The 25,676-nt window shown below is 53.8% G+C and overlaps 11 protein-coding genes across 11 annotated transcripts; 8 read left to right on the plus strand and 3 right to left on the minus strand.

Annotated features, from left to right (window-relative positions):
* Window positions 1–498: 498 nt before the first annotated feature.
* CDEST_10162 (uncharacterized protein) lies at window positions 499–950 on the plus strand (the record flags this gene model as incomplete). Its single annotated transcript, XM_062926320.1, has 2 exons — window positions 499–696; window positions 806–950. Exons 1-2 carry the CDS (start codon window positions 584–586, stop codon window positions 948–950), a joined length of 258 nt encoding a protein of 85 aa, XP_062782371.1. The 5' UTR covers window positions 499–583.
* Window positions 951–4,992: 4,042 nt separating this feature from the next.
* CDEST_10163 (Putative sprT-like, zinc ribbon domain, High mobility group box domain superfamily) lies at window positions 4,993–7,050 on the plus strand. Its single transcript, XM_062926321.1, has 2 exons — window positions 4,993–5,864; window positions 5,918–7,050. The coding sequence occupies exons 1-2, from the start codon at window positions 5,050–5,052 to the stop codon at window positions 7,023–7,025; spliced, it is 1,923 nt and encodes a 640-aa protein (XP_062782372.1). The 5' UTR covers window positions 4,993–5,049; the 3' UTR covers window positions 7,026–7,050.
* Window position 7,051: 1 nt separating this feature from the next.
* CDEST_10164 (Putative ran-interacting Mog1 protein) lies at window positions 7,052–8,412 on the minus strand. The gene is made up of 3 exons (XM_062926322.1): window positions 8,093–8,412; window positions 7,785–8,000; window positions 7,052–7,659 (listed from the first exon to the last, which is right to left on the minus strand). The coding sequence occupies exons 1-3, from the start codon at window positions 8,167–8,169 to the stop codon at window positions 7,356–7,358; spliced, it is 597 nt and encodes a 198-aa protein (XP_062782373.1). The 5' UTR covers window positions 8,170–8,412; the 3' UTR covers window positions 7,052–7,355.
* Window positions 8,413–8,955: 543 nt separating this feature from the next.
* On the plus strand, window positions 8,956–9,875 carry CDEST_10165 (Putative histidine triad (HIT) protein). The gene is made up of 6 exons (XM_062926323.1): window positions 8,956–9,121; window positions 9,194–9,276; window positions 9,360–9,428; window positions 9,487–9,579; window positions 9,631–9,645; window positions 9,696–9,875. Exons 1-6 carry the CDS (start codon window positions 9,076–9,078, stop codon window positions 9,801–9,803), a joined length of 414 nt encoding a protein of 137 aa, XP_062782374.1. The 5' UTR covers window positions 8,956–9,075; the 3' UTR covers window positions 9,804–9,875.
* Window position 9,876: 1 nt separating this feature from the next.
* On the minus strand, window positions 9,877–12,668 carry CDEST_10166 (Putative CRAL-TRIO lipid binding domain, CRAL/TRIO domain, CRAL/TRIO domain superfamily). The gene is made up of 5 exons (XM_062926324.1): window positions 12,068–12,668; window positions 10,773–11,993; window positions 10,681–10,722; window positions 10,502–10,601; window positions 9,877–10,450 (listed from the first exon to the last, which is right to left on the minus strand). Exons 2-5 carry the CDS (start codon window positions 11,934–11,936, stop codon window positions 9,948–9,950), a joined length of 1,809 nt encoding a protein of 602 aa, XP_062782375.1. The 5' UTR covers window positions 11,937–11,993; window positions 12,068–12,668; the 3' UTR covers window positions 9,877–9,947.
* A 559-nt stretch (window positions 12,669–13,227) lies between these two features.
* CDEST_10167 (Putative DASH complex subunit Dam1 protein) lies at window positions 13,228–15,343 on the plus strand. The gene is made up of 5 exons (XM_062926325.1): window positions 13,228–13,788; window positions 13,848–13,914; window positions 13,978–14,035; window positions 14,099–14,908; window positions 14,978–15,343. Exons 1-4 carry the CDS (start codon window positions 13,438–13,440, stop codon window positions 14,307–14,309), a joined length of 687 nt encoding a protein of 228 aa, XP_062782376.1. The 5' UTR covers window positions 13,228–13,437; the 3' UTR covers window positions 14,310–14,908; window positions 14,978–15,343.
* On the minus strand, window positions 14,529–15,035 carry CDEST_10168 (Putative Zinc finger C2H2-type; the record flags this gene model as incomplete). The annotated part of the gene is made up of 3 exons (XM_062926326.1): window positions 14,529–14,664; window positions 14,739–14,918; window positions 14,986–15,035. The coding sequence occupies 3 exons, from the start codon at window positions 15,033–15,035 to the stop codon at window positions 14,529–14,531; spliced, it is 366 nt and encodes a 121-aa protein (XP_062782377.1).
* Window positions 15,344–16,678: 1,335 nt separating the features above from the next.
* On the plus strand, window positions 16,679–17,372 carry CDEST_10169 (uncharacterized protein). Its single transcript, XM_062926327.1, has one exon. The coding sequence runs from the start codon at window positions 16,695–16,697 to the stop codon at window positions 17,046–17,048; it is 354 nt and encodes a 117-aa protein (XP_062782378.1). The 5' UTR covers window positions 16,679–16,694; the 3' UTR covers window positions 17,049–17,372.
* Window positions 17,373–18,204: 832 nt separating this feature from the next.
* On the plus strand, window positions 18,205–21,166 carry CDEST_10170 (Putative aconitase A/isopropylmalate dehydratase small subunit, swivel domain, Aconitase, domain 2). The gene is made up of 3 exons (XM_062926328.1): window positions 18,205–18,505; window positions 18,643–19,285; window positions 19,342–21,166. Exons 1-3 carry the CDS (start codon window positions 18,392–18,394, stop codon window positions 20,949–20,951), a joined length of 2,367 nt encoding a protein of 788 aa, XP_062782379.1. The 5' UTR covers window positions 18,205–18,391; the 3' UTR covers window positions 20,952–21,166.
* A 268-nt stretch (window positions 21,167–21,434) lies between these two features.
* CDEST_10171 (Putative peptidase S54, rhomboid domain, Rhomboid-like superfamily) lies at window positions 21,435–23,206 on the plus strand. The gene is made up of 5 exons (XM_062926329.1): window positions 21,435–21,834; window positions 21,896–22,033; window positions 22,086–22,167; window positions 22,228–22,415; window positions 22,469–23,206. Exons 1-5 carry the CDS (start codon window positions 21,654–21,656, stop codon window positions 22,678–22,680), a joined length of 801 nt encoding a protein of 266 aa, XP_062782380.1. The 5' UTR covers window positions 21,435–21,653; the 3' UTR covers window positions 22,681–23,206.
* Window positions 23,207–23,241: 35 nt separating this feature from the next.
* On the plus strand, window positions 23,242–25,675 carry CDEST_10172 (Putative GPI transamidase component Gaa1; the record flags this gene model as incomplete). The annotated part of the gene is made up of 4 exons (XM_062926330.1): window positions 23,242–23,386; window positions 23,449–23,698; window positions 23,752–24,868; window positions 24,923–25,675. The coding sequence occupies 4 exons, from the start codon at window positions 23,242–23,244 to the stop codon at window positions 25,403–25,405; spliced, it is 1,995 nt and encodes a 664-aa protein (XP_062782381.1). The 3' UTR covers window positions 25,406–25,675.
* Window position 25,676: the final 1 nt, after the last annotated feature.

The following is a 25,676-nucleotide window of genomic DNA, read 5'->3' on the forward strand; positions in this document are numbered from 1 at the left end:
ATTGTCCAAGGAAGTGCCCGGCTGCGAATGGAACGCGTCTGGAAATGCGGTTTCCCCCCCTTCCACACGCACAATGTACACATACACACGCGCTCTCTCTCTCTCTCTCTCTGTCTCTCTCCGGGACATAACTCCAAAAGGAGTGGCTGTGCGAAATGCACTTCTGCATGTTGACTGGTCAGACGAAGAACATTCAGGCCCATTTGGGCAAGGAGCCGGGGTCAACGTTTGGTACGTCGTGTCTGTGGATACCAGCTAGGTGGATAGACACACAAGCAAGTGGGAAGATAAGTTTACACACTGTATACGTACTTGGTGCGTTGTGCAGTTTACCGGGCGACCTCCCTGGAAAACTAAAATGGAGAGGGGCATTTTGAGACAGTCGACAAGGAGTTTGTAACGGCAGGCCACCGACCTGCTGGCAAGAGCTGTGAGTCTCTTGCTCATTTGGGGTTGACTGACATTGGCAGTGCCAAGTGGACAACAACTACCCTCTTATTGGACGTAAGGTTCGGTTACTCCTTTTTCTTGTTTCTTCCTTTCCTGCTCCATAGCGTGGCTTCATTGGATAGGTGGTTATGGGATGCCAACCTTTCCAGGCCGCAGAAGAAATAATTTACCACGACAGTTCAACATCCATTGGGCAAATGGGTGCCGTCCAACCACTGGCACCGTCAGACACCGACTCGCATTTCGGTAGGTAGTCTTGATTTAACTCGATCAGCTTCTCGCATTTATGCTTTGCCGTCATTGTCGATTGTCTGATTCCCCTCCCATCCCTTCAGCAACTGACTCGGTCGCCCAGCAAAGTGCCTTCTGCGGCTTGGATTCATCTGGCTGCTGGTCCAATGACCAGTGCCCAATCTCACACCTTTTCAGGGGCTCCTCTCAGAGCTCCTCGTTTCCGAGCTGCAGCAGAGATGAGTCTGCGAAGGAAGTGTATGCAGTAACTGGCTGGCGGGCTGCCTCGCACTTTGGCACTCCACACCCCTGCGAACGCCGGTGTTTCTTGCTGCCTGGCATTACACACTTAACACGTCTGTCTTCAGGTGTTTTTCGTTATCTCCGGTCGCCATAGGTCTGTAGCAGGGTGATCCATCAGCGTCTCCACCATCTCCCGTTTGTTCCCTGCCCTGTTCATTGGCTGGCAGCTATTTCAGTGATTCGTAAAGGAGGTCCTGAGCTCTCAGAGCAGGCCGGGCGTTCCGGTACTTGCGGAACACGATCGGGGCCTGGGGGTACCGAGAGTGGCGAAGTGCTGGTGGGTTCGTCTCGTCGCGGAAAACCTGGTGTTTGGCCATTGGTCAGGTCCTTTTTTCTCACTATCGCCCGCCATGCCTGTCGCAGCTGCACCGCCTTTAGATGCCCTAGTCATTCTTGCTTTACCTCAACTCGTAACTTCCATCCTTATGACTGCTGTGCTGTTTCCCCTATCATCGCTATCCGTACCCTTAATACCCGCTGTGTGGCGCTGTGATGCAGTCGTTGTCGTTTAACCTCTCGCCCTAGACACTGGAGACACTGGAAAGCAGAGGGAAAAGCCTGAAGAAGCAATACAAACATTTGCATAGGTCGTGGGTCGGCTAGCCAGCGTGCCAGCCTTTGTCTTGACTTGACAAGACGCTGCGCTGCGCTGCGCTGCGCTACGCTGCACTACGCATGCCATGCACTGCAGCTGCATACCGGCGGACTCGCTCTGCCTCCATGGCCGAGATCAGCCCAACGGATACCAGGGTTTCTTCGTCTCTGTGGAATTGAGTTGGCCGTTGGACGTTTTGACCCTCGAGCTGTCAGTTACACGTGTATAGTCTGCAGGCAGAAGCAGCGGCAGAACTAATTCGGCACGCCTTTAGTGGGAGGGGAGATCGGATCGGTCTGTTGCGGAGCCACAGGGTGCCTAATGGGAGCGGGCAGTACGTTTCGTGACACTCGGTCTCACCAACCTCGCCCCCAGCCACCAACTCACAATTGACAAGGGAGGGAACTACGGCACGATACGACCGGCAGCAATAACGACCGCTGTTTGGTGCGAGTTTATGAAATGGAGCTTCGGCACAATTCGTGTCGACGGGCTGCCAAGTTCTCAGACACGCTGTCACCACTAAAAGTGTGCACCGGGTTTGCCACTCTCAACTCTCAGCACACCTTGCAGTATCCGTATCTAACTCACACAAACGGCGCGGCGTGCTGGTGGCCGGCAAAGCAAGCGCACAGGGCAGGATCAGCAACACTAGGACATGATCAACAATAGCACAAAGGCCTTGAATCAGACAACACCATGTTAGTCCCGACGCGATGATGGATTGTCGAATTCGCGGGCAGGCAGTTTGTGGCCTGCGTCTCATAGCCTTAGTCTGCTTCAGGTGCCACGTCATTAATCACTCGACACTTCAGCGCGTCGTAGCACGGGACACTTTCACGGACTTCCCACCTTGCCTCTATTTGAACTCAGAACAGGTTCAAAAGGCGGCGGGATCGTTGATCGATATGTTTCCATCATCACGCTTGACCTTGATGGGCCCCACCTAACGGTTTCCATCATCACAATGTGCAAAACCCAACTTGTGTACGAGGTATCTTGAGCGGGATCCATTGCTTGGCACCCCAAGGACCCGCATGTTATTTTCGGAACGCTCCAATTTCGGGAAAGGGGAAAAGAAGAGGGGAAGGGGAAAAAAAGAATCATCTGTACTCATAGTAGAAGTTGTGTTGGTGACCAGATGCAGCAGTAATGGCAAGCAGTTCCCACTGTTACTACTCCTTGTTGTACATCATAGGTTGTTGAGGGAGCGATGCTTTGGACTGCTTTGGCAACTGCCAGCCAATCCGCCCGATTTGCATCACCTTCCTACCAAGGTTACCTACCCACCTAAGGTACCTTAGGTAGCGACCAAAGGCCAAGGAGGGAGGGCCCGGAGATTTCGAGGAGCTCCAGTCTGTTTGGGGCATACAGGTAGAGGAGGAAGGAAAGGGGACAAGAGTGGGGGAGAGATTATGAAGCTAATAAAAGACACTACAAGCAAGGAAGGGCTTAGGGTGTCTGTCTGCATCCCATCTTTTTTCGTGAATAAAAATGCCATTAGACAGAATGCTACGCTAATAATCAGCACTGTGAACATGAACTCGATGTGGATACGTTATTTTATGCAGGTACCGGCTTAGAACAAGTAAATCAGGATTTAGAGGCCGCCGTCCCCGCCCCTCTGTTATTTCTTTCCTGATTATCCGTACTATGTACGGATACTCCGTTCGCTATCGAGTACGTGTACTACCCGAACTTTGGCTGGTGATTGATGCCGTCATACACACGTCGACGCTCTTCTGCCTCCCACTTTGTCAGCGGAGAGGACATCGCTCCACCCACCGCCTTGGCTGAACAATCTCGATCTGTCTGCAGTTTTCTACGCTACTTGCATCCGTCCAGGACAGAGACCCGATGTGGACCGAGTTCCCCTGAGAGTCGTTTTCTGGGTGTCGCATCCCTCTTACTTGGTCGAGGACGGATGGCCAAAGCCAGCCCGTTCGTAGTACTTTATGGTCAAGCGGACATGTTTTTATCTATTTAGTCCATCGCACTCCACCATTGATGGTTGGCGGGCAAATGGCCTGGAATTATGGCTTGTTGTTACCGCGAGGCATAACACTACGACCCGCTCCGTTGTTGGCACTGCCTATTTGGCCTGTGTATCAACATTTCAAGATTTCATTTTAGTCTGCAATCACACCATTACGCCTGAGCCAGACCAAACAAACAGCGAAACCAATAATCGAAGCCGTGGGTTTCAATAGCATATGGGAGTCGGAATGGCTTGTTGTCTGTTCGAAGTTGACTAGTGGCTTTGGTGGCGCCTCGGATAACGGCTCGATGGGTTCCTCTCGGCTGGTTTGAACATCTCGTTTTGTCATCGACGTCCAGGAGCACGTACCCTTTCTTTTTCCTTTGTCCAGCCGGCGTCAAACAAAAACAGAACCAGCATGCCCTTCCTTTCTTTGTTGGGGACACATTGCGTTGTGTCAGTGTAGGTCTTGTAAGTAGTTTCTCGGACCGCGCGTCTACGCTATCGAATGAACACCAAAAGGGGTCTCTACACTGATGACGGGGAGCATCGTCTCAGACCCTACTAGCCTTCCCGTCTCACAAGCAACTTGTCATTCCGAGGTAGGCCGGCGACATCCTCACTTGCTGCCGCAGTACGGGATTCTATACAGCCTTTACAAAGCCAGCATCGACTTCACAGAGTACTGCACAGTGTACATCGTAATGCTCCTTTGGGACCAGAAGAATACAATCTGTGCGTGCCGATCATCTGAAAGACCCAGCGTCCGGCGTTTTTTGGGTCACTCTTCCCCGAATCACATCCCACGTCCCTTCAACTGTCACCTTCTCCCGCCGATAGTTAACCCAAACGCCTGCCCCCCTTTACGATGTACCGTCCGTTCGAAACTCTAGAGCAGCAGAAGTTCTTTCTGGCCGTGGGGCGTTAGATCACCTCATGACAAGGGCTCTGCAGTTTCTTATGTATCAAGCTTTAGCTTCTTAACATTCTTCACAAGGGGTCCCAGTGCCTGTCAGTCAATGACTCCTGACTGCGGCCGTTCTTGGTCCGAGCCGTTGTTTGAAAGCGTCGCCGGACAGTTAGTTGGCACCTACGCGCTGCACCGACGAGCCGACAGAAGTAATCCAATCTGTCAATACAGTGCTGTGACTTGTGAGATTTTAAGGTTTGCGAAGGGGGGTTTTGTGAGATTTTTGAAGTAAGCTGGTTGAGCCGAATGCGTGCCTTGGGTTGACTCAAGGTCATGTGATGCGGAACCGGGCCTATCCAATCTTTTTTCTTTTGTCAAACATACTAACCCAATTGGTAACTCACCCGGAAAACGGGATGTTGGTTGACGGTTGCCCCTCGCAACACAAGCAATCACAATGCTGAGGTGATCTACCTACCGTAACGGCCCTACACTGTTCTCTTGCGCATCTTAGCCGCTTACGAGCTTGAAGTAGGCTCATGCCGATACTTATAACAGCATTTGCGCCGAGACAGCCTCGCCATGGCCGGATACGTCGATTTTGCCTCATCAAGCGAAGAGGAGTTTCCCGATCTGGATGTTGTCCTCCTGAGAAGTAAACAAATTCGCCGGGCCACCAAAGCACCATCACAAGATACGACAAGCAGAAACGATGACGATGTCTCCCCGTCGAGACAGCTCGAAGAGGAGGCTGTTCGCTGGAACGTGTCGACGCGGAAGTCTTGCGGGCCTAAACAACCGGGGGGTTCCGGCACTGCGCCATCGACCGTAATACGGCGCCGCAAGCTCGGTGCAAAGACTGATAACGCCTTACTGAAACCGCTTGGGGCCTCTGGGAGTAACGAAGGACGGAACCTATTCGATTTACCGGCCAAGACCAGGAAATCTCCGGAGATGAGCCTTCGCGAGTTGCGCGTGAGGAGTCGAGGTGCGACACCTACGGACCTCTCGTCGCGGGAGGTGGATGACGAATCCGGGGACAACACCGACGAGCAGACGGAGATTACTGAGGCTGATATCTCTGAGTTCTTTGGGGATTCACAGTCGGAATTTGACGAGGACGAGAACCCAACTCTCCCAGGGCGTGAGAAGCCGACGTCGCAAAACCGTCCTCAATTGGAAGCAGCACCGACGCTGAAAGCCCCCTCGAGGTTCCTAAACCCATCCCTAGGCACTGACCTGCCGAAACATGATCCGTTGAAAGATGTAAAGGCCCGGCAACAAGATTCTGCGAAAACGCGAGCCGCCGAACTGTGTCTTGGCTCGGATTTCGGAGGGCCAAAATATGTCGTTGATTTGACCGACGGTGTGACCGACGCTCTTAGTCGGCTAGACATGTGAGAAACACCAACTTACCATCATTTGGGACTTACTGACAGTCTCACCACAGCGCGAACACAGAATCCAGGAAACACAGCACAGAGTCCAAAGACGATGTGTCACCAATCGAGCCGCCGTCGACACCGCCCAGGCAATCTACCAGGCCGTCGTTGTCTCCCAAGAAGTTCCCCGGCATCCCAAAGACACCGCACAGGCCGAGTATGGATTTGTTTTGGAGCCAAGAGTTTGTGAACGAATGGAATGAGGAACACTCCCCGAAGAAGTTGATCTTGCCCTCGGCGCAGAAAAGCCCTGCAAAAAGCCCGGCTAAAGCTAGAGCAGGCCGAACAGAAAGTGCTAAACAAAGGGAAAACAAGAAGGCGTTCGAGCAGAGAAAACATGAACTGGCCCGGGACTTCCTACGAGAACTTGATGACACCATCACACAGGGCAGGCTTCATGCTTTGGCCGAGTCTACAGGAGGCATCACAATCAACTGGTCGGCCAAGCTCAACACCACGGCGGGCAGGGCCAATTGGAGACGTGAGAAAGTACGCAGCAAACTGCCCGACGGAACCGAAAAGTACGTCACAGACCGGCATCATGCCTCCATAGAGCTCGCAGAAAAGGTTATCGATGACGAGCACCGCCTACTCAACGTCGTTGCTCATGAGTTCTGCCACCTGGCCAACTTCATGATCAACGGCATCACGGGTAATCCGCACGGCAAGGAGTTCAAGGCCTGGGCGGTCAAGTGCTCGCAGCGGTTTGGCGACCGCGGCATCGACGTGACGACCAAACATACTTATCAGATCGACTATAAGTACGTCTGGGAGTGCACCGAGTGCGGGCTCGAGTACAAGCGCCACTCCAAGAGCATCAACCCAGAGCGCCATCGCTGCGGCTCCTGCAAGGCTCTGCTGAAGCAGACGAAGCCTATACCCAGGGCGACAGGCAAGCCGTCCGAGTACCAGCAGTTTTTCAAGGAACAGATGAAGCTTGTCAAGCAGGAACACCCAAAGAGCCAGCAGAAAGAGGTGATGAAAATTATTGGAGAGAGATGGGCGAAGCGGGGTGGGAGCAACCGAGCAACCCCTGATTCAGAAAACCAGTTGGCACCAACTTCGGAAACGAGTATAACCAAGCTTGACTCTTGTCTTGTCGATTTAACGTTGTAATTGGTGACTTCTCCGGGGCTCGCTTCACTGGAGTTGGGAGCGCAGAATCGGACGTTGCTTCACAAATCCTAATTCATCGTCGAAACATGAACAGTCCCGGGCGGGATCAAGTAGATTGTGACCTGACCTCGCTCTCATTTATCATACCCAAGTCCAATCGTCCACTTCGCGTGCAAAAAAGTCCCAGCCGCCCCGAACGCCTGTACAAGTGGAACGGACAGTAACCATCAACCCAGTCGTCTGTTCGCAGCATCTCGCGCGGTGTCATCATTTCAACACTTTGCAGAGCTTTCAGGTAGGCCAAGCGAATACCCTTGCCCATTGCCGCCCTTAAACCTCTTGGAACAGCGTCCAGTCCTTGACCTTGAAGGTCTCCCAAATGCGAGCAGCGTACTCAACGGCATCACCAATGAGTTTGCCCTGCTTGCCAAGCTCGAGGTCGACGTCGGCCTCATCGTACTCGCCCTTGATATGCGGCACGTTGATGGTAACGAGGATGTCGGTTGACTCCTTCTCGAGGCGGAGCAATGTCAGGATGATGGCCGTGAAGTCGGGGGCCGACGAACCGGACTTGGAGCCGGACTGGGCATGGGGGGTCTGGGTCGCGATAAGGGTGTAAGCGGGAACGTCGGGGCTGCCGGTTGTCTTCGGTTAGCTTCTCATGTCTCACTCGGGCGTCTCGGATATGTGTCCTGACAAGTGTCGGACGAAGTTCGCGACGGGAACCAAAAAGAAACGATGCTATAGGATTTCACGCACCTGAGCCTTGAGAACGATGTCTCGGTCGTGTTCCACACCTTGACGGTGTCGATATCTTCGCCGACGAGCTCCTCGAGATGGGTCGTCATGGCGCGTCCGTCAATCTCGGGGCTGCTCCCTGCTGGGCCGACGCGCTCCGTGATGTCAAAGATGATGCTCGTGAAGCCGTCCGAGTCGATCCAAACCTCCTGGTTGTCGGGGACCTCACGAAGTTTGCTATCCGACGGGAAGCCTGTCTGTCAGCCGAGTGTTTAACTGCGTGGCTGGGCTGGGAGTTTAAAGAGACAGGGAATAGTATGAGAACGAACCTGACGTCTGCGAACTTTTCAGGCAGGTCAGAGACCAGAGCGCCACCGTAGAGGGGAGTGCTCTTGTATCGGGTCATGATCGCGGTTTAGGAACCCGTGGGATCAGAGTGTGATGCGGTTGGGAGGCTATCCTTGTCGCGAGGAGCTGAAGGAAGGGATGTCGTGATCAGGTTTTGGGGACTGAATATGGCCCTTTGAGTCTTGTCTAAGAGCCCGAATGAGAGGATCGGACCAGGCGCGTATTGGGTATCACAAAGGTTGCGGCAAAGGACGAAACGTCACACGAGAAAGAGAGAAGTCGGCACGACGGGTAGCTTGGGAGAGCCTCGCCTGGGGTTTACTACAAGTCTCATTCCAAGGTGGGGGTGGCTGGAAAAAGGGATCTGGGGCCCGGAACGGATAGAGGGGTATGACGACAGTGGTGCTAGGAGTCAGGGCCCACAACTCACAGATGCGCCGCGGCCATGACAGCAAACACTGCGAAACCACATGTTGAGGACGTACACTATTGACACTCTTGCAATGCGATGTTGGCGATGCGCACCCTAAAACCCGTGCAGAAGCAAAAACCCAACTCGTCTCAGTCGAATGCGGATCTAAAAATTTGGAATCAAAAAGTTTCGAACCTGGAAGCTCCAGATGAGAGTGTGCCAAAGATTGATGGAATGGAGTCTGTTGGGCCATCCAACGGTCACATCTGGTAAAAGGCAAGAGGTGAGTTCGATAGGAGGTCCCACTCCAAAATCTTACCACTGTTTTGCTACTTAAGTACCTGCAAATTCTTTGCCTTCAAACGGTTGGCTGCAGCGCCCCACACAAGCTCCTTCAGCTTCCCTATCCCCCCCCGCTGCGTGTGCCCTCCGCATTTCGCAACAATACCTACACAATTGATTGAATCATTTCATCCTCTCTATCTACCAATTGCGCGTCACTCTGGCCTGTATTGTTTTCCATTCGAAGCCTCGTAACCACACATCGAGACCATGACTTCCAGTTTGGCTTCGTGCATCTTTTGCAAGATCATCAAGGGTTCGTCATATTCTGCCCCCCCCCCGTCATTCTAACATCTCCGAACTCCCCAAGAACTGACCGCTGTAACAGGTGATATTCCTTGCTTCAAGCTCTTTGAGAGCGATAAGACACTGGCTTTTCTCGATATCAACCCCCTCAGCCGTGGTCATGCTGTAAGTCGCTCCCGTCAGGCCTTACGCCTTGTTCAAGGACGCCCGCGCGGCTGTTCCATCATTGACCAAGACCATCCCCGCAGCTGGTCATCCCCAAGCACCACGGCGCCAAGCTATCTGATATTCCCGACGAGCACCTCGGCGAAATTCTCGTAGGTCCCTGCAAGGATATCTATCTCAGCCTCCTCCTTTCTTCTAACACGCCTTTAGCCTGTTGTGAAGAAGCTCGTTGCCGCGACTGGCGCTACGGATTACAACATCCTCCAGAACAATGGCCGCATCGCTCACCAAGTCGTTGACCACGTAAGCCTTCGCCCTCTTCACTCGCCCCCTTCACTGACTGACTCCTCACAGGTTCACTTTCACATGGTAGCTTTCCTCTGCGGCAGCTCACGCTCTCGTGCTAACGCCTCTCTCAGATCCCAAAGCCCAATGAGACAGAGGGTCTGGGCGTCGGCTGGCCCCAGCAGCAGACTGACATGGATAAGCTTAAGGCCCTTTTTGAGGATATCAAGTCCAAGATGTAAAAAGAACCAATCGTGGCATATTCGACACCCCACTTCAATCCGGTAGCGGGGACGCCAAATCCCATTATATAACGGATCATGGCTTTTGTAAACCCAGTTCTTTCTCATGACCTGTGTTTATGTCTATGACTGTTGCGGCTGTTTCTAGTCTACATCATCAGCCGAGGTATCGACCTTGGGCGCGCCGTTGGCAGACTGAAGCGTGGGGGCTCCCTTAGAATACATATCGATCTTCCCACCCTCCTGGATGACGCCAGTCCGGTCCAGGAAGCACTTGGCGCGGATGTACGGGTCCAGCTTCCAGTAGTCATCTCTCAGCTTGCGGGCAAGCTCCTCGCGCTGGGTCTTAATGGCAGGCTCCTTGTCCGTCCCGGCCCCCTTGATCCATTGCAGGGTCGTCTCTTCATACTGATGGATGAGCTCTTCTCGGCCAGACACCAGTGCATCTCGTGTTGCAGTGTCCCTCATCTTGTCGTTCTCTCCGGCGACCGGCTCCACATACTTGTAGTCCCAATCCTCCTGGCCGTCGAGCTCCTTGAGAATGTGCCCCGGATCAATGAACTCCGACATCTCCTTAACGTTATTGGTGAAGTGAACCTTGGCTGCAACGACCGGGTCGAGCCAGCCCTTGATGATCTTCCAGATTCCTGTCCAGTGTTAGCTGTGATCTCGCCTGCCCCATCGAAGAAGATGCAAACCTTGAAAGACCCAAGGAGCACGGTGAACGAGGACAGCTCCAAGAGATTCAGGGTAGTTGGCCTCGAAGCACTTGATCATGAACTTGACGGGGGTGTAGTCCTGAGCGGATGGTTAGTGTTGTTTTACCAAGCAAGTTGTACCACACATGGTACCTCCGAAACACATCCGAATTACTTACCATGTTTGCCATGGAGAAGCCGGTCATATCAAAGACAATCGTCTGTAACTTATTAGCATGCGTTAGATCAGGGGCGCGCAGGGACTTCCTACAGCAGTGTCCACGGGAGAAGCCAACACCATCCGCGCTGTCTCAATCAAGAAGACAGTGTACTTCTCGAGGCTCTCCTCGCATTGTTCTCCTTGCCTGTGCATTCGTACTCTGACCTGGCAGATTGGCCGTCCTGCCTTGTCGAGGCCGTGAATGAAGGTCTTGCCTGACCGGGCTTGGGCCATGAAATCCTCACCGAGTTTCTTTACGTTGGCATCCGAGCTCCTCGAAGCTTCCAAAGCACCAGCCTCGCCAGTCCTCATGATTTCCTCGTCAACCTTCATCTCTGTTAATCTCCAGTTCATGGTGGAGATCATCATGACAAAGGCCTTCTCAACATCCCACTTGCGCGCTCTCAGAAAGCGCAGCGCAAGGGCATCCGGGTGGTCATGCTTGACCATGGCCCAAATTGTGGCGCGCAGAGCCTCGGGACTTTGGTTGGCCAAGGCCTCCTGAAACTGCTTAGTCTGGCCATACTTGTCATCGCCATCTTCCTTGATGGTAGTCTGGACAGAAGCCGAAGAGTTTGCTGATCCAGCTTCTTTCTTGTCCTTGCGACTGAAAAGTGAGACGCGCTTCTTCTTAGGCTTCTCGCCCTTTTCGACAGCCGAGGTCTCGCTCGGGGCTATGCTGGCAGATGCGCTATCTGCGGTAGTGGTGTTTGGATCTTCTCCCAAAGACAGAATCAGGCTCCATAGCTGGCGCAGCTTCTCCTCCTGTTCCGGGGTGAGGTTTCCCGGTCTTCCAGGGGGTGCTTCCGTTGCCATGGTGGCTGATGAGTGAATCGTCGATTGAGTCTCGGTACCGGCAATGGCAGCGACGTTGGAGTCAGCGGGCTGTTGATACAACACACCACAGAGACACACGAAGGCGACAGCGAAGGAGTAGATAACAAAGTCGATTCGAGATTGAAGCAAGACACGTGGGGCCCTGGGGTTGGAGGAGTCCGGCAACTGTCGTGAAGCAGGTGAGTGGAATCGTCTGAAGTTTGACGTGGAGGGGCAGCTGAATCTCCGGACGCTCGGTCTGACCAAGGATTGCCGTACGGTCTGTGAAGTCAAGGGTAGTTGGGCAAGACGGCTCCTCAAGATGGAACGGGTTGACCTTTGTGGGAGAGTGAAAAGTCGAGGCAAAGCCGAAGTTTGCGATTTCAAACTGACCGGCATCAGTCGACTACGTCAGTTAATGCCTGGGAATTGATTTGGTGGTGCCAGTATGGAGTCCTGGGCAGGTCAGCAGGGTCATCCCAAATTGTAAGACGTTGAAAAAACAGCTGGCAGCGTGTGAAAGGACATACGAGGTGGGCGCAAAGTGACAAGCAGGGGTTTAAAGGCCGGGGGAAACTCGCGGATGGATGCACAAGTCTGTAGTCTGGCAAGATGGCTGGTGGTGGCTAAGGAGTGCCAACTTAGAGACGCAAAAGCACAGTTCGAGGTTGGGGAGGAGGACTTGGCTTGAGGGCAACGGGATCGTCGGTTGACACAAAGCACAGTGTGGTGTGTGAGTGACTGGCCTTTCCTCAAGGATGACGAATAGAGCGAGTGGGCGGGCAACGCAGCGGAGACAGCTTGGGCTTCGGATTATTGGGGAGGACAGCCACAGGGGGTGTGGAATGACAGGCTGCGCTGCAACGAGAGGAGGGAGGCTTGGACGACCAACGACACTGACGACAACCGCACCTTCGCAAGGACCGAGGGCTGTCACAAGTGCCCCGTGGATTTCGCTGCAATACAAATCTCCGAGCGATCCGGGAGCGCACCGCGGAATCGAGGAATGAAATCGCGGGCTTGTCGCAGTCCTAGGGTACCGGGTAGGGTCCGTGAACAGATAGCCGTAGGAGCTACAAGTTCCTAACAGGGAATGGGGGAAAGCAGCTATGTGAATCTGGTCTTGTTGTGGCTTCGAAAGTGGGATGTCGCGAGGGTGGGAGTCAATTTGGGGGGGGGGGGGATGAGCGGAAGGGATAATGGGTGAGGGAGGAGGGGTAGGGCGTAGCTTTGCTGTGAAAAGCGACTTGCTGTCTTTTCGCCAATGAAAAGACCAAAAGGGAAAGGACTGGGAAACGAGTGCGATACGTCGTATTCGAGTCCCTAACTTGCGAACCGGCAACCACTGGGGACTGAGCCAGGAGTTCTGAACCGCATCACTCGCAGCTTAAAATAGCAGGTGCAGTATCCACGCGACATACTAGTGAACGCAAGAAATCGATAAGGGAGACAGGGACCGATCACCACCTGGGGAACCTGGTTTTGTGTCATCTTATTGACCGAACCTCCTACCTCACCAGGGGGGGTCTTTAGTGATTACAGGCGTTATTTACACTGTCCAATCCCCTGTTAGCACGTGCTGAGTGGCAGTGACACATGGGAACTTTGTGTGTAGTGTGTGATGAACAACAGCTGAAGGTAGACGCGTAGTTTGAACCTGAATGCGGGGGCGTCCAGACCCCCTAAAAAAAAAAAAAAAGGACCGACAGGCGTGCGCTCGCTGGGTTTGTTGATATTGATGCACTGCCATTTGATGCTCCAGGCCAGACTACGACTTTCACGGCAACCTCATACTAGATATCTAACTACACAAAGGGCTTCCGAAATTTCTTCGTTGTCCGAGTATTAACGGCACAGGCTTGCTTCGCCCCCTTCATGAGCACCCCTTTGCGGCGTCACAATGGCCGACCACAACTACAAGTACGATCTCGACTCCAGCAACAAGCGATCGACCTCACGTACGCGCAACTCACGTCCCACAACACCGATGCGCCCGACGACGCCACTGCGCCCATCGTCGCGATCCTCTTTTCGCGAATCTGCCCGTGACAGCGTCCATGGCGGCGGCGAGTCTTTCCCTCTAAACACCTTCGAGCCGGCCTTCGCCGAGCTTTCGGACGCCGTCGCCGACCTCGAGGCCAACATGATGCATTTTCAGCTGATGCATGAGAGCTTGGCCCGTTTCAGCGAGTCGTTTGCAAGCTTTCTGTATGGTCTGAACATGAACGCCTTTTGCGTCGACTTTCAGGAGGTATGTACGGTTTCCCGTCACCCCGACATCAAGCTCATGCTGACTGCCCCCCTCTTCAGGGTCCTGTTGCAGAGTCTTTCCGGCGCGCAAAGCAGCATGAAGAGTCGAACGTAAACACAGGCATAGGTACGGAAACCGGGCATTGAATGGTATAATGGAAGCTGAGAAAGCTAACGTGGACTTTACCAGGAATTCCTCGTGCACAAGAGAAGACCGCCCCCGAGAATGACGGCGAAACGACTTTTATGTATCTATGACCATCCCATCTTTAAATCGGAGGCTCCGGCAGCATCCTTCTAACCGACAATAGGACTACGGATGTTTCTTTCGTCGAAAACCCACCTGCCTCCTCCAAGTCGACCCCGAGATATAAGACCCCTACTACAAAAGGGTCACGCGTGCCTGCGCCGGCCACCCGCGGTGGGACAACGCGGGGCCGCGCAGGAGGCCGTGGAGGTACCGAGACACAAAGAGGCCGGGGTAGCGGACTGGTCAGACCTCGCGGCCGTGGACTTCGGTGAAATCCTTTTTACAAGATCCGGCTGCCACATGTTCTCCAAAGGCAGGCCTTTACCTTCCTTGCCCTCTGGTATTCGGAGGTGCCAGTCCCGTCCACCCTCCCCTCCTGAGCTGACGAGCAGGGGGATGATATCAAGACCAGTTCATTATGTCGTTGTGAAAGGGTATCATCTAGTGTCTACTCTCGAGCCACGGTAGACCTGTGGGCCAAAGAACAGGACTCAAGTCTCCATCTCAATTTCCTGGTCGAGGGCCTTCTCGGGGCCGTCGTTATTGGCGCCCTTGTTGTCCGTTCGGAGACCAATAGCAGCCTCGGCGTCCTTTTGGGTGTAAGGTTCCTCCTTCAGCTGCTTAACTCTAGGCGGAGGTCAGTCGTTGCCCGACAGATTCACGAAGCCGGGTGCCCCAGGCATTGTATTTAGTCGACGAACCTGCGCTTGTGAGGCTTGCCTCTGCGGTGGCCGACGAGGCTGACCTCAGTCTCAAACCACTTAGCACATTCGATGCAGTAATGCTGTCCCAACCCGGGAAGATCTTCCTTTGCCTTGGTGTTCTTGAATATCTGCAGGTGCCTCGCTGATCGCATGTCGGACTTTATTTGATCAACATCCCTATCCGCGATGTGTTAGTCTGACGGGCGTGAGGTTCGTCAATCTGCTTTTTCTGCCGGATGCTTACCTTGTCTTCCTCCGCGTCTTGGTCAGGGTCTTCTTGTTGGTGACGCCCATCTTGCCTATCGATCTCAATATTTGTACGTGTGCTATGTGGTTGATTCGCTGAGTGTAGGTTGCTTCAATACCGCCGATGGACGCAATTAGTGGCAGAATCCCAAATTGCGCCTTGAGATGGCGATGGCGGGGCAGAATTTTGGTGGTGAGCCGTAAAAAAGTTGCTTCACCGCCCAGTTGGAACCCTGGAAATCCGGACCCGCAGGAAAGTTTGAGAGCGATTCTAGGCACAGTCCGACTAACAGTGCAAATTTACGGTGCGATCAAAACGAACACGGTGTTTACGGTGACATGGAGATGGGAATCACAAGGGGGGGGGGAGCGCGTGAAGAGTTGCTTGGAAGCCTGAGGAGAACGTCAGACTGTGACAAAGCTCTTGCTCGGCTAGGAGGTTCCGGATCGCGGTGGAGAATGCTGCGCTGTTGATGGTGGAAATCGCGAATAGTATTACAGTATCCGTACCTACCCGAGTGAGCCTATGGTCAACTGGAATTTTGCGAGCCGTTGATTACCACGGGTGACCGTGATTGAGGCACAACAAGGGACTATGAACAATAGTCGACGCCGTACCGGAAGATGACCGCGGACGCAACGGCTCGGCGCCGAGTCCAGGCCGGCTGGGGGCCTCTTTTTGTAACAGAGCAATCAGCATCGTGAAGATGATAAGCAAACAAGCTCGGCCATCGGCTCGGAGGAACAGTGATATCTCCTATCACAGGTCCTCGCGTGACCGAGGGCAAAGCCGGAATTGCGAGCCTACGAGCTTGCGACCGAAGGCCATCCGAGGCAATCAGAGCTCCACAACCACCGGGCGGAAGGCTAAAAGCACCAGAACGAACATGGGTGTGTGGTCCGCAGAGGGGGCGGGATGCTCCCATTGCAGACCAGAGAGAGTGGCCTCCACCCCCCTCACCCCCCGGTCATGCGCCGCAGGCTTTGCCAAAACGACGTCTCCAGACCAGAAAATTTTGGTTGATTGTAATTGCCCCAGGTGATTGGACGTTGCCATGCATGGAGCTGCAAGGTAGCAAACGTTAGTGCAAAACCGACCTCTGCATAATCTCCCGCAACTGTTTCCGACGCCATCCCCTCGACGCTTGAAATGGATTGTTGAGCGAATCATTTTCCTGCCCGGGTGCGGGACTTTTCTCGTCCTTGACTCCTTGTCGAAAGGACAGCTGCAGGCTAGAGACTGGATCGTGGGGTTGGCAAAGCAATTGGAAAAAGCGCAGTGCTAAGTTGCCGTGGCAGGCCATTCCTCAGCCTGACTTGGTGAGGCTGTTCTTCATCGGGTACCTGTACATAGTGCCGATGTACAGGGGTGTATATGTATCTTTGTAGCATACCGAATGACTGCCAGCTGCCTTAACGAAGTCAGTGAATGGCGCGAGGGCAAACGGGAGCAGTCACGGGAGTAAACGTCGATTGGAAAGCAATGTCATGCCACTCTCTTACACCCCATACCGTCATTCTGAGCTCGTTGCGGCACGGAACCCAGTTTTTGGGCTTGCTGGAATAAGGCAGCACTTCATCGATTCACACGTCGCTCAAATCCAGTTGACAGCCAGCATGAGAAGACACATGCCTCACACGAAGCCAGATCCACAGAAAGAGGGCCCTAGATCAACCCACCCCATCCTAAGTGTGAATATTTGTACTATGTCTGGGCCTCCGACCAGGCCGGCCACCGCCTGTTCGGCGTTTTCTTTCTGCGGTAACCAGGATCAGGAACCTCAATTCCTTCCCACCCACGCTACACTACTGTATGCAGCTTCCTCTCCTCCCCATGCAGCCGGACAACTACTTCTGTCCGAGCGACAGTCGTTCAGAGGATTAGTTGTTCACACTGCAGCCTCACGCGGAATTCAGGGTTTCGAGACAGCGTGTATTCTGGTCGCAAGGGCCTCGTATCATGATGCCTCAAGGCCGTTTTGGCTACTGATACCAGAGTCATGTCATGGAAGCCATGGTCGCGGGAAGGCTCGCGGGCTGGTATCCCTGGGGCACATCTGAAGCTCTCGCCCACTCGCTCGATTCCTGTCAGATGCCACCGCGGAAAGGAGAAAAGATCCCCAGGAATTGATTGTAAAAGCAGTGCTATTTCGACAATACTTCACTAGAGAAAACTCTGCGAGTCTTTACGAGGACTGTGTTAGCGCTCTTTGCGATGTGCCTTATGAGCCAGAAGTCTAAGAGATGATACGACCGACCATAAACACATTCCTAGGTCACAGATAGTCTGGGTAGAAACGCAGGACCGCAGCTGGCTGGCTCCATGGATAGTTCCGAAGCCACAGTAGACCTCTGGGAGATGTTGTTGACGCGAGGCGACTGCTGTACAGAGTATATGCTATACACTCACTCACTACCTGGCTAGGCAGCTGACATTCTGACCATTCCGTGTGCGTTACACCAACCTCCGACCAGCCTGGCCTTACGTACCTTCGTTGTATGGGTTACCTGACTTGGTGCCAGCCACCAGGACTCGATACAGTACCCAGGCAAGGTTGCCTGGGGGAAACGAGCCAGTGGATAAAGATTGGGGCATGCATGCACGAAGCCTTTGTCCAGCCCATACACCTATATTACCACAAAGAAATGTGTACTCAATAAGGGCAGGAAACCGAGGAGCGGACTCGCCAGAGGAACACACTGATTGCAGCGACAAAACAGAGTTACGAGCAAGGCATTGACCACAAGATCGACAATTCAATGAAAGCAAACCCAACAGCGGGTCGGAAATAGAACAAGTAGAGGGAGTTTTGTCAGTGCAGAGGATTTCCGTACCCAGAAAGGTACGGATAATGCTTCAGGATATAGACAGGTACAAGGCTTCATGTACTTGCAAGTTGCACAAAGATGAAGAAGGTGTGCTCCACTCGAGTCTCCCCGGTGCTGAGTGAAAATAATCCAATCTCGCTGATTCGTCCGTTGGCCCGTTGTCGCCTTCGTCATAGCCGAGGAGCCCACTTCGGCCGACCCTGTCTTCTCTCCACAGTCCACAGCATTTGAGCCGAGCACACACCCGTGGGACGGAGTAAGGTGGGCCCCTCCCCAAGGTCGTCGTAGATGGCGTTTGGTGTGAGGAAAAGTGAGGGCGACGGGGGAAGGTGCGAGCTTTTACTGCCACCCCCATTCGGGTTCGACTACTTCTCGTCTTCGCCGAAAATCCTCTCCACCTTCTTGTTTTCTTCCTCTTAATATTCTTTTCTTTCCCCTTCATCCTCAGAAAACGAAGTCCCTTCCGAAGGCCAGGGCACTTGAAAGATCTGTCTCGAGCTTCATCACAGTTCCGGCAGCTCTCCACTTCATCCAATCGCACAGTGTAACTGTTCCTCGCCTTGTCGACACCAACCATGTTGGCCTCACGACAGCTCCTGGGCTCTGTGGCCCGGAGCCGCACTGCTGCCAGTGCCAGTCTGGGACTGCGCAGGATGGCAACAGTCTCCGACTCTCCTCTTGACCGCAAGGTATGATATTCATTCCCATGCCCCTGAAATAGTAACCGCCGAGATCGCTATCCCTTGGGCGTGGCGGCGGCGCCTTGTCGCCATCGTCTACGTGTCCCATTTTCAAGACCGAAAGGGTCACTGACTCGCCGGAACAGGTCAAGCAGAATATCCATGAGGAGGGCAACTTCATCAACTACAAGAAGATGTCCGAGAACCTGGCCGTCGTGCGGTCGCGTCTCAACCGCCCCCTCGCCTACGCCGAGAAGATTCTTTACTCCCATCTCGACAACCCCCACGAGCAGGAGATTGAGCGTGGTGTGTCGTACCTGAAGCTTCGCCCTGACCGCGTTGCTTGCCAGGATGCCACTGCTCAGATGGCGATTCTTCAGTTTATGTCTGCCGGCATGCCTTCCGTTGCGAACCCCACCACTGTCCACTGTGACCACTTGATTGAGGCTCAGATTGGCGGTGCTAAGGACTTGGAGCGTGCTGTTGGTATCAACAAGGAGGTTTATGACTTCCTCGCCTCTGCTTGCGCTAAATACAACATCGGCTTCTGGAAGCCCGGCTCTGGTATTATCCACCAGATCGTCCTTGAGAACTACGCTTTCCCTGGTGGTCTTCTTATCGGCACGGATTCCCACACCCCCAATGCCGGTGGTCTTGGCATGTGCGCCATCGGTGTCGGTGGTGCTGATGCTGTCGACGTCATGGCCAACCTCCCGTGGGAGCTCAAGGCCCCGAAGGTTATCGGTGTCAAGCTCACTGGCCAGATGTCCGGTTGGGTTACTCCTAAGGGTATGTGAACATCTGCGACGCTTGGTCCTGTGAAACATCTTACTGACACTCGCTAGACATTATCCTCAAGGTCGCCGGTATCCTGACTGTCAAGGGTGGTACCGGTGCCATCGTCGAATACCACGGCCCTGGTGTTGAGGGTATCTCTGCCACCGGTATGGGTACTATCTGCAACATGGGTGCTGAGATCGGCGCCACCACCTCCTTGTTTCCCTTCAACGACCGCATGCACCAGTACCTCTCCGCCACCAAGCGCAAGGATATTGGAGACTTCGCCCGCACCTACGCCAAGGAGCTCCGCGAAGACGAGGGCGTCGAGTACGATCAGCTCATCGAGATCAACCTGTCGGAGCTCGAGCCCCACATCAACGGTCCTTTCACTCCTGATCTGGCTACCCCCATCTCTAAGTTCAGCGAGGCCGTCAAGGCCAACAACTGGCCCGAGGAGCTCAAGGTCGGTCTCATCGGTTCCTGCACCAACTCCTCTTACGAGGACATGAACCGCTCCGCCTCCATCGCTCGTGACGCTCTTGACCACGGCCTCAAGTCCAAGGCCATCTTCACCATCACTCCCGGTTCCGAGCAAATTCGTGCCACCATCGAGCGTGACGGTCAGCTCCAGACTTTCGAGGAGTACGGTGGAACCGTCCTCGCCAACGCCTGTGGTCCCTGCATCGGTCAGTGGGATCGCCAGGACGTCAAGAAGGGCACCCCCAACTCCATCATCTCTTCCTACAACCGCAACTTCACCGGCCGTAACGATGGCAACCCGGCCACTCACTCGTTCGTCGCCTCGCCCGATCTGGTCGTCGCTATGACGGTTGCCGGCAGCCTGCACTTCAACCCTCTCAAGGACACCCTGAAGGACAAGGACGGCAAGGAATTCATGCTCAAGCCCCCTAGTGGTGAGGGTCTCCCCAGTCGCGGATACGACCCGGGCCAGAACACCTACCAGGCTCCTCCCGCCGACCGCAGCACTGTCAACGTGCAGGTCTCTCCTTCTTCCGACCGTCTTCAGATTCTGTCTCCCTTCGAGGCTTGGGACGGCAAGGACGTTAAGGATATCCCCATCCTCATCAAGGCCAAGGGCAAGACTACCACTGACCACATCTCTATGGCCGGCCCCTGGTTGAAGTACCGTGGCCACTTGGACAACATCTCCAACAACATGCTCATCGGTGCCATTAACGAGGCCAACGGTGAGGCGAACAAGGTCAAGAACTTCACCACTGGTGAGTGGGACGCTGTCCCCGCCGTTGCCCGTGACTACAAGGCCAAGGGCATCAAGTGGGTCGTTATTGGTGACTGGAACTACGGCGAGGGCTCTTCCCGTGAGCACGCCGCTCTCGAGCCTCGTCACTTGGGTGGTCTTGCCATTATCACCCGCTCGTTCGCCCGCATCCACGAGACCAACCTCAAGAAGCAGGGCATGCTTCCTCTTACCTTCTCCGACCCCGCCGACTACGACAAGATCAAGCCCGAAGACAAGGTTGATATCCTTGCCACCGAGCTTGAGGTCGGTAAGCCCCTGACCATGGTCGTCCACCCCAAGGATGGCGAGGCCTTCGAGGTTAAGCTTTCGCACACCTTCAACGCCCCCCAGATCGAGTGGTTCAAGAACGGCAGCGCTCTCAACACTATGGCTAAGTCCGCTGGCAAGTCATAAACAGGCAAGGGTGTGTTAGCGATACGACTCGGGTTGATACGTGGATGGATGGTGTAGGCGTACTTATCTTTACTAGCATGTTCTGGGGTGTTGGTCGGTTAAACTTCAAGTATACGGCCGTATCATGCCCTTTGTTTTGGTCGGGCAAATACCTCTGGGACCTTGTTTTTTATGTCATGTAGGCCATGATTTCCTAGTCTGTACAAATTTGAAACGTTCAAAAGCAAGACTTATAGCGAGACTCCTGCACTGTACTCCTCTGATGAATACCCGGACACTGCTCGAGCATTGTAAATACTAGAAATACAACGTTAGACAACATGCTCAAATTGACCATTCCAAGTGAAGATAAGACGAGTGTTTCGATTGCTTTCAGAGTTGGGTGGGCTTCCTGGTAACCAAGGTCACGTGGAGATAAACTGGCTCTGACTGACTCTTATCGTCATTTTTGGGGGGAGAACCTAGAAGGTCCGAGTGGACCGTCGGCATGCAACAAGCTGGCTACAATTTCCAATTCGCAGAACATGTACAGCAACTTATTTGCTGCTAACCCAAGCATTCATAACTACCCGACGCCAACGACAGGACCGATCGATACAAATCCTCCTCACTCCGCGCCGGAGCAGGACAAATAGCAGACTACCCGCGACGAACTCCACGCGCAGCCTCCGACCTCCGTGAGACCCGGAGACGGTGGGCGTGATGGCTCCCAATGTGACATCCTTCAACGCCCTTCGGGCTCGCACCTATCTCTTCCGGCTGCCATTGTTTACGAGAATCGTGAATCTAGTCATCATTGCCGCATGGATCGCGGGCATCCAGTCGGCTTGGGACATCAGGCAATGGGGCGCCTTGATTCCTGATCAGCTGTCATTCACAGCTTGTTCGTCTCCTTCTTGCTCTTCCTCGTCTTGAAGCCGCGCATGCTGACCCTTTGGTTACAGCGTACCGAATGAACACATTTCCCTTTATCCATAAAAATTTTATCCACGCGATCATGAATCTCTTGGCCTTGACACCGCTGATGGAACGCTTCGAGGCGGAATTTGGTACCCTGACCTCAATAGCGCTCTTTATCGGTCGTATGCCCCCCCTGCTCGCTGAAAGTTTGGCCTGATTACTGATGTTCTGCAGCTCTTTCCACGATTCCGGCCGTTCTATATGTTTTGATTGAACGATTTCTCTTCAAGGGCAACGTTGGAGTTATGGGAGCCAGGTGAGAGCTACCGTCGTGCTTGCACAAGACACGCATGACTAATGGGCCGCTTTTGCATAGTGTTTGGGTCTTCTTGCTCCTCGGCATGGAAGCAATTCGAACCTCCAAGACAAACCCCCAACTGACGATTGCGACGTACTCGATTCCTATGTGGACAACGCCTCTGATCCTCATTTTGGTGGTTACGGCGCTCGTCCCTGGCACAAGCTTACTAGGCCACCTTTGCGGCGTCTTGGTTGGGTATTTATGTAAGAAATATTGGATTGTCTTGCTGGTGAGTATGCTAATATTGATTCTCCAGTTGGTCTCGGCTACTTAAAGTTCCTAAGCCCACCTGAGAAGGCCCTGAGATGGGTCGAGTCCAAGCTGAACCTGTTGGGCCGTCTGCCTCACTATGTAAGCGTGGACCAGAAGACCTATGGCCGGTTTGGTGTTTTGCCTTCAAGCAACCATGCCGGCAGCGGCAGCGCTCCCATTGCACTTGTTGGTACCACTCAAAGACTTGGACCATGAAGAATTCGCCCCTGAACTTGTATCATCACATTGCATACTGCCTGGCGAGGCTGGATTGCATCTAAGTCGGAGTTTGGAGTTTGGTCGCGGCCGAATGTGGCCCATACACAGGATGGGTAAAACTTTATGACTTACAATTCCCTTTGTTCCTGGGTCGTCTGAAAGCGGCCCTAAGTGGTCACGTACTGCATTCCCGATTATCTAGATCGCTGCATTTAAACGTGAAGAAGGATTATAGGGGAGTAAACGAAAACTCGCCAGGCAGCAGATTGACTACCTTGGACACGGCTGTGGAATAGCCAATCCAGGCAACTACCAACAAAAAAAGAAGAAAAGAAGCCTTTACATGGTGAATTCGGCTTGTAAGCAGCATCAGTCGTAGTATCAAGAATATTGTACCTTTTAGATGCGGTGATTTACCTACCATCCGCCGAAGCTGGCTGGTGTGTAGAGGATCTCCAAAACAGGGGTAGGTTGGGTAAGCTAGCGAACGCGGGTTCGCGCTGGCTAAATGAATATTTGGGGCCGAGTCCCGCTACTTACCTACCTAGGTATGTATGTATGGCACCTCTCTGGGCCGCTATACAAACCACCACTCGTGGAGGAGCTTGTCCTTTCAGACCGACATTGCCCAAAGAAGACAACCCGGTTTTTGCAATAGCGCAGAGCTGCCGCAGAACAGCTTGCGCCATGTCGCGACTAATATGTGAGTTTCAAACCCTCGTGAAGACCATGTGGCCGAGCTATACTGACCAGGCCCCTGCATAGCTTCGGCTCTATCGTTGCGACGTGATCCACGCATCCTCAAGCTGCCACCCTACCTCTCGTTAGCATGCATTCTCGGCGGCATTGCATGGCTGTTTCTGCTTCCTCTCAACGACTACTCCCGACGAACATATATATCTGAGAACGCGCTGCTCCCTGGGCAAGTGCACACATACTTTGGGGGTAGCGACCAGAATGTCTTGCGGGCGTACAGGCAAGAGGTCACCTCTGTCAGGGACAAGCCCAATTACGAGTATGCTCGCCAATCTCTCCCATGGTCTGAAACTTACAATGGGCACACCGTAGGATTAACGACAAACTCGAGGGCATTCTCAAAAACGTGGGACTGAAGGTTGGACGTCAGAATTACACATACGAATCAGCCGGCGACATCTACACGGGCGAGAACATTTACGCCATTCTCCAGGCTCCGCGCGGCGACGCCACAGAAGCAATCGTGCTGGTAGCTGCCTGGAAGACGGTCGACGACAGGTTCAATGTCAACGGCGTGCCGTTGGCTCTGACTCTCGCGCGATACTTCAAGCGGTGGTCCCTCTGGTCCAAGGACATCATACTCCTTTTCCCCCCGGACAGCAGGACAGGGACCCAGGCTTGGGTTGACGCCTACCACGACTCACACGACTCGTCCCGCGTGAGCTCTCTGCCCCTCAAGTCCGGCGCGCTGCAGGGCGCTATCGCCATCGACTTCTCACAGGAATACCGCTTCGAGTCTATCCACATCATCTACGACGGCATCAACGGCCAACTGCCGAATCTCGATCTCATCAATTCCGTCGTGAATATCGCAGGCGGGCAGATGGGTATGGGCACTGCGATCCAGGAGATGTGGTCGCACTCGGACAAGTACCAGGACCGACTCCGGACCATGCTTCGTGGCATGCTTAACCAAGGTCTTGGCCACGCCTCGGGCCCGCATAGCAGTTTTATCCCGTACCATGTTGACGCTGTCACTCTGCAGCCTTTTGGTGAAGGTTGGCACGACGAGATGGGTATGGGCCGCTTGGTCGAGGGTACGTTCCGCAGCCTGAACAACCTCCTTGAACACCTCCACCAGAGCTTCTTTTTTTACCTTCTCATGCATAAAGAGAGATTCGTCAGCATTGGCACGTACCTGCCCAGTGCCATGATTCTCGCCGCGAGCTTCACCATTACTGCCATCTCTTTGTGGGTGAAGAGTGGCCAGCAGGAAGAGGGTTCAGGCGTGACGAGCACAACAACCACATCCAAGACCCTGATTATGCCTTCACAAGAGTCTGCCGAAGGTGCTATAACTGTGTCAGACTCACCAACACCATCTGCACCAGCTGTCGAACGTGACTTGTTCCTTCCTTTGGGTCTAGTGGCCATCTGCCAGTTCCTGGGCGTTGTGCCGCTGTACATCTTCAACCACATGCCCGCAAGCGTAAGCTTCCAGCACCCCGTCTATTGAAACCATATGCTAACGCCCGTCTCGCAGATGCTTTCGGGGGCCTACACGACCTTCGCGCTCGTCAACTGCGCCCTCCCTTTCCTTGTCTCCTCGCTGCTTTCCTCAACCTACAACCCAACCGTCCAGCAGTACCAGCTTATCAAGTCTTTTTCCTTGCTGCTGCTCGGCATGTTTCTCTCCGCCCTGGCAACCCTCAATTTTTCCTTGGCCTTCCTCGTTGGCGTCATGGCTAGTCCGCTCTCCTTCATGCGACCCTGGCCGAGCCACCCACCCGTTCGCTGGGTCTGCGCTGCCTCCCTTCAACTCGCCTCTCCGACGGCGGCACTTTATTCCGTCTCATCATATTTCAACATTAGCATCGGCGAGGTTCTCAAGGAGGCTGCGTTCGGGTGGGACGTTTGGGGCATGTACACTCCCGTCATCATCTGGGGTGTATGGTGGCCCGCCTGGCTCATGGGGTCCGTTATTGTTCTTGGACAGCCAGCGGCCAAGGTGAAAAAATCTGTATAGCTAGGGTCAACCTCTGGCTGGTACCGCTGGTCTCTCTGCACGCACCACTCCGCGGAGTTTAGTGTTGGGAGGAATGGTTACAAAATAGTTGTGCAACAGATTGGCTCATCACGGAATAGGAACAGCAGTTTTGTCATCAAAATCATCGCAGCCCAAGATGGAGGCCGGTATCCATCTCTCTCTCTAAGTCTAGTGGTGTACACTGGTCCGTCCTCGTCGCAGACCAATATTATAGACGTCATTCATATCCGCCCATAACCTCGCCTCCTAC

This window comes from Colletotrichum destructivum, chromosome 6 (genome assembly GCF_034447905.1).
Source record: "Colletotrichum destructivum chromosome 6, complete sequence".
In the NCBI taxonomy this organism is placed as follows: domain Eukaryota; kingdom Fungi; phylum Ascomycota; class Sordariomycetes; order Glomerellales; family Glomerellaceae; genus Colletotrichum; species Colletotrichum destructivum.